Source organism: Sciurus vulgaris (genome assembly GCF_902686455.1).
Source record: "Sciurus vulgaris genome assembly, chromosome: 4".
Lineage (NCBI taxonomy): Eukaryota > Metazoa > Chordata > Mammalia > Rodentia > Sciuridae > Sciurus > Sciurus vulgaris.
Window position 1 is genome coordinate 1,363,763 of NC_136464.1, and position 13,689 is coordinate 1,377,451.

The window sequence follows — 13,689 nt, forward strand, 5'->3', positions numbered from 1 at the left end:
CCGCCCGCCTGCGCGAGCTGGCCCGCACCCCGGCCCGGCCCCGCGCGGACGCTTCCCGCCGTCCCCGAGCCCGGCCTCCCAAAGCGCCAGGTCTCAGGCTGAAGTCTGAGGTTCCCCCGATTGGCTGGCAAGAGTCTCCGAGCGGCTGTTTTCCACGAAGGCAGTGGGGGTGGAAGGCCCGAGGGAACCCCGGAGCCCCCGCGGTCTCGCACTCGGGAGGAGGCTCCCCGCCGCCGTTCCGGGCCTCCGAGGCAGCCGGGCTCCTCGGCTCTTGTACCCGTCTCCTCGGCGGAGCCGCGGCCCCCACACAGACTGGACACGCTCGGCCCCAGACCCCGCGTGCCCGGGCTCCGCGCGCCGCGCCCTGCGCCGGCCCCGCCCGGCCGCGCCCGTCTCCGCCTCGGCTCCGCCCGGCTCCGCCCCGGCCCGCCCCGGGCGCTCGAGTCCGCGGGGCCGTGCGCTGTCCAGGCGAGCGTGAGCCGAGGCTGAGCGCGAAGCGGGCGCTGCCGGTCCCTCGCGTCCGGCTCCCGCTCCCGCCCGGCCGGGCGGGAGGGCCATGCTCGGGGCTCCGGCCGCGGCGCGCACCCAGGCCCGGCGATGAGGAGCGGCGCGGAGCGCAGGGGCAGCAGCGCCGCGGCGCCCCCGGGGTCACCGCCCCCCGGCCGCGGGCGCCCAACCGGCCCCGACGCGCCCCCGGCCTTGCCGCTGCCCGCTGCCGGCCAGCCCCGGGCCCGGGACGCGGGCGATGCTCGAGCGCAGCCGCGCCCCCTGTTTCCGTGGAGCAAGTGGAAGAAGAGAATGTCCATGTCGTCCATATCGGCGTCCACAGCGCGGAGGCCGGTGTTTGACGACAAGGAGGACGGTGAGTGCGACCGGGGACAGCGTGGGGACCCCAAGCGCTCTAGCAGGGGGGATGCGGAGGTGACATTCTTAGAGTCCCGACACCGTCGCTGCCCGGGTGGGACGGCGTCTCGGTTACCGAGGAAACTCGGGCATGGCGTCTGAGGTCCTCTCACGAATCCTGCGTGTCCAGTGGCTGCGCCGCGGCTGTAGCGGGGTCGTGCGGGCCCTGCTAGGTGAGGGTCGGTGGGCGCTTGCGGCAGGCGGCTCTCGGCTTAGGTGCGATGCTGTCGGGAGCATCTAAGGTTTCATTTTCCCTTGGGCAGTGTGCAGACTTGGTGGTACTTCGCCTTTCCAGGAGGCGCTCACCTGTGGTGTGCCGAGTTTGCAGAAGTGAGATGCCTGCTGACAGGTTGCACGGGTCTCCAGGGTCACCGTGCAGTGCCAGTGGCATGCCCAGTTTTGCTTTGGGTTGTGCTGTGAAGCCAGGGCCTTGCCTTGCCTTTCTGCAAACACCTGCATTCTGGGGAACCAGGGTTCTGCGAAGTCCTGTAGGGAAATCTGCCAACCTGGAGACTGTCTCTTGAGTGGCCTGACTGAGGTGGGTGCTGGGGGTGACAGGTGACAGGAGCTGGCTGTGCACGGCACACCTCCTGGGACTCTGCTCTGTGACCTATGACGGCACACATGGGAAAGGTGATGTGCAGTGGGCACTTTGGGCCACTGTGCTTAGTTCACAAGCAAACATATAGCTATTTTTCTACAGATGTCATGCGGATAATTTTAAATGGTACAATGATGACACATTTGATGTTTTTTTGACATTTTCTTAAAATAGTTGAAAGTCTGCATTTTCATTTGTAGGCAGCCTGCAGTGATATAATGGATTTTTTTTTAAATAATTTTAGAGCACAACTCAGTTCAAGAGCCCAGCCTATTTATTTCCAATAAATAATCTAAGCACTATAGGAAACTACAGCAGGACCTCAGGCCAGTGTGGATGCACCTGCCCACATTTCTCAGAAACAGAGTAGGGTGGCTGGCCAGGGCTCCCCAGGCCTCCGTGGAAGAGGCCAGCAGGGGAGCAGGGTCCTGTTGGGGCAGTGTCAGACACAGCGTGTTCTGGGGTGGCCTGTCCCTGTGTACTGAGCTTTGGGACAGTAGAGCTCACTGTGGTGAACATTTCCTGGGTTGTGATTTTGTTTTCAACATCAATATTCAAAGTATAAAAAGCCCAGAGTGAAGCAGGAGCTAATTAGAAAGCGGATGTGCTTTGAGAAAAGGTCTGAGACACGTGTGCTCAGTGCTTGCTGGTGACGGCCTGGAGTCGCACAACCCACCGTCTTATCCCCATCTCCAGGGCACAGATGGGGAGGTGGAGCACAGATGTGGTGCAGCGCTGCCCTCGGCGTTTTGGGGCAGAATTTCTCTGCTTGTTCGGTGTGTTGTGTCTCAGAATCCAAGGATCATTCAAAAGGCAAAGAGAGCAAAGGATCTGTTTATGGTGCTCGCTGTCTGATTTGAGAATTATTTTACACATTCCCACCTCCTTATTTGCTTGTAGTAGGATGGCGGAGGTACGGAGTGTTCTGGGTTTGTGTGGGGTGGTTAATTGGTGCTGGCTCACAGATGCTTGCTGTCTGTGTATACGACTGTCACTGGCTCACCACTGGGCTCATGGACACATCCCCACACTGAACACACCACTGGTGTTTACCTGGGCCCTGGCAGCAGCTGAGGACATTCTCTGGTGGGTGACTCTCCATGTCACTTTTCAGTGCTGTCGGTAGGACACAAACAGCTTGAGAGATGGTGTGGTGCTTGTCCAAGGGGACCGTGTGCCCTGACTGTGAAGGCTGGGGATTCACCATGTGGTCTGGACAGGCGCGGAGGCCTCATTCAGGGAGAATGGCCGGGCCTCTGTTTCTGGGAGGCGAAGTCACTCCCCCAGGCTTGGCCCCTCTGCAGCCAGGCTTCAGGCGGGGGCTGTGCTGTGCTGGTGGCTTGCCTGTGTAGGAACTGCACGGTTGCCATGGTAATACAAGGCCCTCTGATGAATTTTTTAGATTAAAACACCTAATTAATATATCAAATTGGTATTAAAAAAACAGTAAAAAAAAAAAAAAAATAGGAGGTCAATTTAAGTGCCAGGTAAATTTCAACTAAAAAGTATAGTTATGACACATAAGAGCTTAAAGGTCCTCTGTTCTTGCTGGGGAATCCCTGGGGAATCCAGAGCCGTATCCCTTCCTTGGCAAGTGTCTGGGCACGAATGAAATGCTTTGCTTCTCTTCCTCACACCAGGGCTCCTTGTCCCTTCCCTTAGACCCCACGGCCTTCCATGTGGCATTCCTTTCTGGGACTGAACCTACTAGCAACCTGTTCTGTGCTCTGCCACAGAGCTGCAGGGCTTGGCAGGCCCCTCACTTCCCTCTGCTGAGGGGCCTCTGGACCCTTCCATTGGTCCAGTAACCTGGAGGGGCTGCGGCTGCTTGCCTCAGACCCACCGTGGCCTTAGCTCACAGCCAAGAGTGGTTAATGACGGAGAGGTCGTGGCTGGGCCCAGAACGCTGGGAGGAAGCCAGGCCTTTGGAGGCTGTGAGATGCCTCCTGGGAGCTGTTGGGTGGGAGAACTGAGATGGGACAGGAGCTTCCTGATTCTCCAGCCATTGCTTTTAAAATTAGAAAGCAAAAAGAAAGAAACTTTGTTTTTCTCACTTACGTGCATTTTGACAGGCTCCTTGTAACCTGCGCACCATGAGGTCTCCGCTGGGAGCTTCTGGTCACTTGCCAGGCTCTTCGGAATCTGGACGCAGTCGTACTGACCTGTAGAAACACACCTTTGCTTTATTTTTTATGGCAGTGGGATTGCGCGCCCTGTATTGTTGTGTCATAACCTACTTTTTTGTATAGCGAGATGCTGTCAATGTCTTGCAGGTCTGAAGCATGGATGGCTAATAGCCCTTTTCATCCTGAGCAGGGTAGCAGATGCAGTGGGTGCTCTAAAAAAGGCTCCACGCATCCCTCAGGACCTGTGGTTGAATTGCTGGGCGTGGGCATGGTGTGGGTGGTCTCAGGCTGCACGCCTCCTTAAGCCTCCCTGTGATTTTGAGGTGCATCAGGGCAGACCACTGCTTTGCCGTCTCCCTGTGTGGATGCAGTTCTCCCTGTAGACTTAATGTCCTACTGCGAGCATCTTTGCACAGCCACCTCAGGGCATGTGTCTAAACTTAGGACACAATGCCGGGAATGCCGTAGCTAAGCCAGAGGCCCAAGCAGAGTGTCGGGGTGGATGTGGCTGGCCGCCCTGGGTGGGAGAGGGGCCTCTGCGGCCCGCTGTCCAGCGCACAGCTGCATAGCGAGGAGCCCTTGGTGTGACTCTGCTGTGGGGAGGCGACTAGACCAGAGGGGGAACCTGAGAGTACGCAAGGAGACACAAATAAGGCCGGACTAGTGGGAGCGGGGCCTGGAGGTGCACGGCAGGGCCTGCTGGCCGGAGCTGGCCAGGTAGGGAGATTCGTTTTACTTTCTCCAGGAGTGCACACAGGTGCTCCCCAAGTCCTCCCCTACCTCCACTGTTAGCAGTATTTCGTTTCTTTTCTGATCCAAGAGATAAACAAGATAGCATTAGCACTTTGAAGTTTCTTTGATCACCAGTGAGATTGCTAACCTGCTTTTCATGTTTGAGGTATTTTAATTTTTTTTTCTTTGTTTTGTTGTTTTGCTGTTGTTTTATAGTTTATCAGCGTGTGGTCTTGGCCAGCGTTTTCTGCAGGAGGATTGCTGTCCTGTTGCTTTCTCTTTCTCCTTTTACTAATGCATGTTAATTGTACAGAACGATGGATTTCATGGTGGCACGTTGGTGCATTTGGATGGCATATCTTGGTCACGTACGCCCCTGCTATCCCTTCCCCTCTCCTGGTGGTGGCTCTTCTGCTCTCATGTGATCTTTCCTCTAGATTCCACGTGTGAGTACTGCTTGTCTTGGAGTCTCTCCTACTTCACTTGCCATAATGATTTGCAACCTTCCTTACGTTAACCACCTCCTGCTGTATTTGCCCTTACCTCATGATGCTGCTGGGTTTTCTTCCTCTAGGGATGTGTTCAATACTTGTGTGGTCAGGTTCATCAACATCCACTTCATGGAAGCTTCCTGTCTTGGTGTTGTGTTACAAAGTTCTTTTCCAGGCACAGTTAATAATAGTTCAATTTATAAAACTGCATTCATACTTTCTTCTAGTACTTCTGTGGTTTTACTTTCTATATTGAAACCTTCATAGGGTATAGTATTGGACATAATGTGGGAAAGCTTTCCCCTGTGTATTCTGTACTTTATTAAGCTGAACACATTTAGGACATTTCCAAGTTTAAACTTTATTCTTTTCATATGTTGGTTGCTTTTTGTTGTGAATGGGAGCTTTCCATGCTTTTTGTCACGCTGGTTAGTGCTGATATGATAGAAATCTACTTAAGATGTTCCTCTTGAATGTGGCCATTTCGCCCTGCCTTGGTTTGTCCTCATGGTTTTTGAGTTACTTTCCTTGGGTATTCTGAGTGGTCTGTCAGGTGACCTGCAACAAGTGACTCAGTTACCCAGTGACATGATTTTTCCTTTGCTTTACTTGATGGCGTTACCCAGGGCTCCGGGGGCAGAGGAGAGCAGAGTGCTGTGCAGGGCTGCCCCACAGCTCCTCCTCACTTCAGCTCAGGCCTTTGTCCAGTTGGATGTGCACTCAGGCCTTATGGGTGCCTCTCTCGCCTCCTGGTCTAGGAGGCGGGGGCGGTGAGGCCCGCCCTGGAAGGACTTTGGCAAGGGCAGCCTGTGGATTCCGGTGGAAGCTGGCTAAGAGTCCCCTGGTGTTGGCAGTAGGGTTTGGGTTCAGGTTGGTAGTGGGGAATGTGGTCCTGGCCTGTCTTGCGCTCCCCTGGACGTGTGCTCCTGGGTTCTCAGATTACTGGCGCAACGCAAGCCCAAGAGGGCCTTGGGGCAACTTCAAGCTGCATGCCTCCTTTCCTCCATTGGTGAGGCGGCTCTAGAATGGACTTGGGACCTACTATCACACTTTTTTATGTAACAAATGTCAGCTCTGTGTGTCTATCCATCTGGTTGTACATTTTACAAGGCTAAAAATAAGCTGGCTTTTTCTTTAAAAATGTAACCACCCAGCTTTCGGTTGAGAGGAAATGCAGGAATGCATTGGAGATAGGTTTTGTTCTGGGCCTCTCTGCCACGAAACCATGTTGGAAGGGAGGTCAGACCATGGGAAAGCACTCGGTTGGAACAGCTCAGTGCAGCTCTGGGACTATGGTTGGCATTGTATTATCCACATCACCCAATCCTGGGTCAGTGGGTCTGGCAAATGGAGACTCTGGATCTCCAACTAGCTTCCAGGCAATGCCACTGCTGCTGGTCTGTGGACAGACTGAGTAGCAGGAACTCAGTGGGTATCAGTGGGTATGTAGCAGGTGTACAGTGAGTTCAGTATGAGTGAGTGTATAGCACGCATGTATGGTAAGCTCTGTGAGTATACAGAGGGTGTGCACAGTGAGATCTGTGAGTATACAGAGGGTGTGCACAGTGAGATCTGTGAGTATACAGAGGGTGTGCACAGTGAGATCTGTGAGTATACAGAGGGTGTGCACAGTGAGATCTGTGAGTATACAGAGGGTGTGCACAGTGAGATCTGTGAGTATACAGAGGGTGTGCACAGTGAGATCTGTGAGTATACAGAGGGTGTGTGCAGTGAAATCTGCGAGTATACATCAGGTATATGCAATAAGCTCCATATCAGTGGGTATACAGCAGGTGTGCACTGTTGAGTGAGGGCAGGAGGCCATGGGCTGAGTCCCTTGCCCCAGGCCCCCCAGGAGCTGAGGACAGCTGTCTGCCCTGGCCCCGCCCAGTGCTGGCTGGACCCACCAGACCTAGTGCTGGAGGTCAGCTGGCCCTGAGGAGATGGCGTGCACTGGCCGCCCTGTGTCTCTTTTTGGTTTTCTTTTATCGCTCTGTAGTTCTTTTACCCAGGCCAGCCCTTTCTGTGTGACTGAGAGGTGCCTGGTGTTCTGTGACCTGGGTCAGTCACCCAGCACTGTGGCCGGAGATTTCACATGGCCTCTTCCTCTGGACTTCGTGCTGGCCGGCTGCTGGGGCACGACCCCACCATCTTGGTCTCTGTGTCCTCCTGTCCCAGAGCCTGCTGCAGGAGGGGTGGGCTCCTGATGGGGAGCACCCTGCTGCCAGGAGCCCTGGTTCTGATGTGGGGGCCTGTGCCCTGGGCCCGTGTTGCCCCTTCCCCGCCAGGAGCTCAGCGGAACTGGGTTCACTCGGCACAGGTTGGGGCTGCTTCCTGCCGCCGTTTTCCTCCCCCTCCGGATTTGGCCTCCTCCTCTGAACATTGCGGTTCCTTTGTCCCTGCTTCTGCTCCTGTGCAGCTGGATGACGCTGCAGCTCTGGCGGCCAGCATCTCTCCTGCTGGCCAAGCTGCTGGCAAGTGGCTGGACCCTGGTCCTCTCGGCCTTCTCCTCACACTGGGGTCCAGGTGGGGTGAGCCTGTCATCCCTGTGCCTGGGACTTTCCCGAGGGGTTTCCCTCCTGCCCAGGGCCTGGGCAAATGCTGCCCCCAAAAGACAGGTGGGACCCCACATGCTGAGTGATTGCCTTGCCCCACATTTCAAACCATATGGCAGAAACTGTGACTAACACAATTATTGTTATTTAAAAAACCAGAATGGCTGCTCCATCAAAAACAAGCTTCCCATTGACTCCAAATCTGTTATGTTAGAAACGAAGGCAGCTGCAGAGCTAGCAGGGCTGGGGGTTGAGAGCAGACCTGACCCGCCCTGGTGAGGCTCGTCCTACTGTAAGGCGGATCACTGCCACCACCCGTCCTTTTTCTCCAGACCAGGAGCCCAGGCTGGTCTCTAACACCCTCCCCCAAGCTCCAGCCCCATTGTGTGAAACCTCAGCTCGATGTCATTTAAGTTCGGGAGCCAAGTTGGCTACAGGTGGGAGTCAGTATCGCCCCCAATTTATTAAAAATAGGAACGGAGCACGCTCCATTTCCCGCAGTGATTTAGAAAGGTCTCAGCACCCTCAGAACACCTCCCTGGCACCCGGCCTCGAGCACAGGGGCTCAGCTGTGTGTGCTTCCCGGTGAGCTCGCCTGGTCGTTGCGGGTACTTAAGGCCTTGTGTGAGGACCGTGTCATCCCTCTGCCCCTGAGGCGAGTGTGGGGAGGGCCTGCAGTGGTCATGGTTGCCCGCCCCCCCCAGGCACTTCTGCCTCTCTGGTGCCCAGGGCCTGGGTCCTTTCCTTTGCCACAGCTGACCTCAGAGCTGGCGTTCACAGTAAGACTGTCCCTGGCAGCCCACGGGGGTCAGTTTCTGACATTGTGCCTCACGCGATGCCTTTTGTGCTTGGGGGGCACATTGTTTTGTGCAGCGTTCTCTGGTCATCTAACGACCTTTTTGACTACTGCTCCTGATTCTGTGGTCTGGGAATTTGAAAGGCTCAGTGGGGACGGCCATCTCTGCCCCAGGTGACATCTGTGAAACCAGAGCTTCCAAGGTGGCCTCCTGGCCTGAGTGGCTCTGGCTGTGCCGGTGGGGGCCTCCCGGGGTCTCGCTCCTCAGTTGGTGGTACGTTGGCTGTCCAACACTGCTGGACAGATTTGCTCAGGACTTGGTGCTTACAGTGATGAACGCCACCACACAGTTGCACGCACTGGCACATCAGAGGGCCTGGGGTGCATCTGCTCTGGCCTTGCGTGAGCTGCTGGTTTGACTGGGGCCGCAGGACATATCCACCTGGTTCCCTGCTGGGCTGGGGCCTCGGCTCCGCCAGTCGCGATCTGCCTCTGCAGCCAGTCACTTGGGTCACCAAGTTCAGTGCGCGCTCAGTGGAAGGGTTAGGCTTGCCCTTCCTGGGAAAATACTGGAGAACCACACTGTCCTCGTAGTCCCTGGGCTTCTCCCGCCTCAAGGTCTCTGCAGTGAGGTGGCAGGACTTCTCAAGAGCACGAGGTGGATAATGCCAGGCCTTCTTGTGATGAGCCTGGATGGACTTGGCATCCCTTCTGCCACATCCTGCAATCGGAGGAAGACAGGTGCAGCGTGGGTGGGGTGGGGGTCATGCCAAAGGCACTGCATCTGGGGTGAGTTGGGGGCTGTTGGTCAGCAAGGCTGGCTGTCAAAAAGAACTGGACACAGGGCAGGGGACTCAGGGACAGCCTAGAGGTGCTGTCAGAGAGCAGGCTGCTGCCTCCCTCTTGGCAGCTCTGACCTGGGACCTCTAACCTGCGTTAACCATGCCTGTCCCGTGCCAAACAGCACACCCAGGCTGCTGTGCCAGCAGACACAAAGCATCTCCATGCACGAAACTGGAAGATCTTGGAAGGAAAACTGTCTCTGTGCTGGAAGTCAACATCTTCCTGAGTTTGACGAGCAAGCCAAGAAGCCAGGGCGCACCTTCTGCCGGTGTTGGGGCCAGGGCCCCGGCGTGTGGCTGTCTCCACCTCTGACTGGGACTTTTCTGAGAGTCTCCGCAACCCTGCTTCAGGGCTTCCTGTGCTGCCGCAGCAGATCCACCTGTGACCCGCCCAGGGTCTCGCTTGTCCATTTTGCTCTGTTTCTTCTCAGTACCAAGGTCATCTTGTGGTTCTGATATCATGTTTTAGCTCAATGGGCAGAAAAGGTAATTTGCAAAGTGAGTACCTGAGGCTGGGTGGGGGTGACGGGGAGGACCCAGAGGAAGCGGAGAGGAAGGAGGACATAAAGGAAAGGGTGAAGCTGTGGGCCTGGCCCAGCTGAAGGCAGTGGGCCATCCTGAGCAGTGTAAGAGGACCAGGTGGTGGTGGGGATTCTGCATAGCACTGTGCAGGCCTGGTGTCCCTCCACAAGGCCACTCCACTCCTGGCCGTCTAGCTTGGCCTACCTGCTGCCCAGATACCCCTTTCCAGGGTTGCTGAAGCTGGTGGGGACTCCAGAGGGCACAAGCCCCTGAGCCCCACTTCTCCGTCCTAGGGTTGCCTGGGACATTCCACTTCATGCCGCTGACCTGGCATGGTTATTAATAGTGTCCCCTTTCACTCTCAAGGGTGTCCTGGTTTAGGTGATGAATTACATGGATCCCTGTTCAACTGCAAGAAACTGTTACCAGAATGATCTTTTTTCCCTTTATAGCTTTTTATTATGTAATGAAAGTGACAAGAAAAAGTATCAAGACATTCAGCATCTTATGTAATCCCAGAAGTAATATAACAACCACTTTCAGTTTTTCATGTTGCAGTCCAACATGTATTTGAACGCATACAAAATATGTATCGCCTTTAAACACTTTTTCTAATAAACTTAGTGCAGAATAGTGTAGCTTACAGAAAAGCTGAGAAGATGGCAGAGTTCCCACTTCCCCACCCCGCTTTTCTCCCCTGTTCACATCTCACGTTAACGTGGCCCCTTTGTCAGGACTAGAGAAGTGATACTGATACGTTATTGTGAGCCAAAGTCCACGCCTTGTCGGATCTCCTAGTTTCCCCCGAATCTCCTCTGCCTCCTGCTCCCATCCAGGACCCCACATGGCATTTAGTGACACGATTCCTTGGGCTCCTCGTACCTTGACAGCTTCTCCGACGCTCCCGTTTCTGATGACCTCGAGGCCACGCTGGGGTGTTTTGTGGAATGCCCCCAGGATTAGCTGGGTGTGGATTCTGAGGGTGAGGTGCCATCCACAGGACTCATCACTCATAACGTGGGCCCTGTCACCTGGCTGAGGGTCATAGGAATCAGCTTTTTGTTACTGTGACAATATAGCTGACACAGGCTCCTGATAAAGAAAAGGTGTATTAGCTCAGCGTTTGAGGTTCAAAGTTCAAGATAGGTGGCCCATTGGTGTGGTCTCTGTGAGGATGGTGGATGGGGACCCGTCATGGTGGGAGAGTGGGCATCTAAGAGCTTATGTGAACAAACGGAAGCTGGGCAAGAGAGACGGGTCCCAGAACCCCTCAGCGGCACAAAGACCTGCCACCAGGCCTCCCTTCGAAGCTTCCACCCGTCCCACGCTGCCACTGAGGACCTTGGGGCACCCAGGTGCAGCAGAGTGCAGGTGCTCCCTGTAAAGTTACCCTTCCCTCTCTGTACTGTGCTTCCTGGGAGGATGGCACTGCCTGCAGCCCACACTTAAAGGTTGGGGTCATGGTCACCTCTGTGGGGATGTCCCTGTACAGTTGTTTGGGATTCTTCTGCACAGAAGCCCTTGCTCTTCCACCATTTATTCTGAAGCTCAGTCATTTATTCTGCTGTGGACTTTTACACTGGGTCACGGTGCTGCCTGGCTATTTGCTGTTCGCACCGTTCCCCGCCCCTGTGGCTCCTGTCCTGGGCGTGCCTCCATCCTGTCTGTTGCGGCTTGTTTTGGATGACTTCCTTTCCGTCACTACAGGATGCTCTGGGCTTATTCTGTGTGTTTCCTAACCCAGCCCAGAAGCAGCATTTCTCCGAGGACGTGGTTCCTTTTTTGGGAGACAGTATTAGAAGCTAAGAACTGGGTACTGGGCACATGTCCTGCCCTGGGACACTTGTCTCTCAATGCCCAGGACTGGCCCGTTCTTGCTGGCTTGAGACTGGCTCCGTTCATTGAGCTGGATGTCTTTTCTGTGTACTGCTCTGCACACGCTGCTGATGGCGAGGGTCCACACAAGCGCCTGGAACGCCATCTGGCTGCTGCACCTCTGCTCCCCGCTGGGAGAGCATGCGCGGGCCTTGCCCCTCTGTGGGGCCTGGGTTTCTCCTGCTGACCACAGACAGTTCTCAGCACCCCCCCCATCAGCATCTGTGACCAGGGCAGGTAGAGACGGAGTGAGGTCTGAACAGTGTCCCAACCCCGTGCTGCCCTGGTGAGGGCTGCTGCCTTGCCTCCTGTGGCTTCCCGCTGGACTCCCTGCTCCCACCTTCTCTGCCCAGTCCTAAGGTTTGTGTCCCCTCCTGGTCACATTGGCCTTCGTGCCTCCAGCACTATCTACCATAGCCTCACACCTAGCACCACCTTTCCCACCGCCTTTGTGGGGCACCTGCTTTCCCCCAGGGCGTGTTCTCCCTCATTGCTGTGCAGCCACAGGTGCTTCTGGTGGGGCACTGAGTCTGTTGCCAACAAGTGCGTCCCTAGGCATGACCAATAGGGCCTGTACGTCTTTACCCCAAAGGCCTGAACGAGAACACCTGCCCGGATCCTTGTGCATTTGCCTGGTAGAACTCTAGCAATGGAACCAGCCACCAGTGGTGGACACAACAGCAGGGACCCTCTCAACATGGCAGAGCAGGGGGAGCCAGACATACAGGGCAGAGGCCGGTGCTGCCGATGCCAGAGTGGGGCTGTAGAGTGGAGGGCACACAGGCTCCCGGTCTCCTGACCAGCTCAGTTGCCGATCAGTTTTGCATGTATGCTCAACCTTGATTAAAAGTCTGCAAGGATAGCAGAATCACCAATGTCCAGCTCTGCCCGGGAGTTTGGCTTCAGTTGTGCTGCTGGGACTCTTGCTGCTGAAGAACTGGCTTGGTGCTGGGAAGCCCAGTCCCAGCCTACAGGTCCCCAGTGGCCTCGACGGCAAGCCATGGCTCACACATTTGCTGTCATGCTTGCTCCCTGTGCTGTGTGCCCTCTGCCTGCACCCCTCCTGCACCCCATGTGTCTTAGCAGCCCTCCTCAGCTGAGCCTCAGAGTCTTCCTCCAGCGAGTGTCCCCAGACCCTGGACAGGTACCCATTCTGACCCCTCTGTCTGCAGGTAGAGCTGCTGGTCCCTGGGCTCTTGGTCCTCATGTCCTCTAAGGGAAGCGTGATCTGGAGAACCATCCGGGCCCTGGAGAACAGTGTTCAAGGCACTGATTCCCACAGGATGGCTGGTGCGCAGGACCAGGGCTGGTTCAGGCTGTACTCTCAGCCATGTGTGCGACAGTTCAGGGTCGCAGTTGGCGATGGTCCTAGCACTAGCCCCTGAGAGGCCTGAGAACCAACCAGGAGTGTCTGTGTCCCCACATGGGACACAGTGCCAACATCCAGGTGGCTTCCTGGGGTTGGTTGTTGAGTGTGTCACGAATGTGCCCCATGTTAAGAAAACTTTACCTGACCCCATGTCCCTTGTCTTAGCCCCTTGTCCTCAGCAAAAGAGAGCACTGTTGTCACCTCCTCCCTCCAGTTCTCTCTTGACCCCCGCAGGCAGACCTGCCTACTGTCCTGTCTTGGCCCCTGTGGGCAGACCCGCCCCCTGCTCCAGGCTGTCCTGTGATGACCCCTTCAGGCAGGGTCCCCATGCTCCTTCTCCTCAGCCCAGGCAGGAACCCACGCTCTTGAACCCTCCCGCGCCCTTTCTCTCAGGGCTTTTGGGACGCCCACTGCCCAGAGGTCCTTCTCAGCCTCCCTGCTGACCCTCCCTGTCATGCTGACTCTGTGCCAGATGCCTTCGGGCTCCTTCCCCTTCTCCACTCATGCGTTGGTGGTCTCATGGCTTCAAATGCCATTGATATGCCAGCGACTCCCAAGTCCGCCTCCCCAGCTGGGCCTGTCTCCCACGCTGCAGGCTTTCTCTCCAGCCAGACTTGACATCATTCCTGTGTCGCGGGATGTCTCAACCCATCATGGTCAGAACTAGTCCTGAACCCCGCATGGCGGCACTGCCCCAAGTCCGCCTCCTCCAGGGGCTGGGGTGCTCGCTGGGCCCGTTATGCCCCCACCCTGGGCTTTCAGGGCGCCATCTTGGCTCTGCCTTCACGGGACGGGCCTTTTCTGTCTCAGGCACTCATGAGCGCTGAGCTCTGTTTCTGCCCAGCTCTGACTCTGCATCCTCTGGGGTCTCCCCTGA

At 56.0% G+C, this 13,689-nt stretch overlaps 1 protein-coding gene across 2 annotated transcripts in view; it reads left to right on the forward strand.

Moving 5' to 3' along the window:
* The window catches only part of STK32C (serine/threonine kinase 32C), a 76,044-nt gene continuing 62,355 nt past the window's right edge, over positions 1 to 13,689 (forward strand). The window contains exon 1 of one of the 2 annotated variants that reach the window (XM_079137438.1): positions 1 to 862. In XM_079137438.1, coding sequence (XP_078993564.1) covers positions 598 to 862 — 265 coding nt within the window. In that variant the 5' untranslated portion in view covers positions 1 to 597. The remainder of the gene's footprint in view (positions 863 to 13,689) is intronic. The other variant, XM_079137437.1, reaches the window with a different exon arrangement.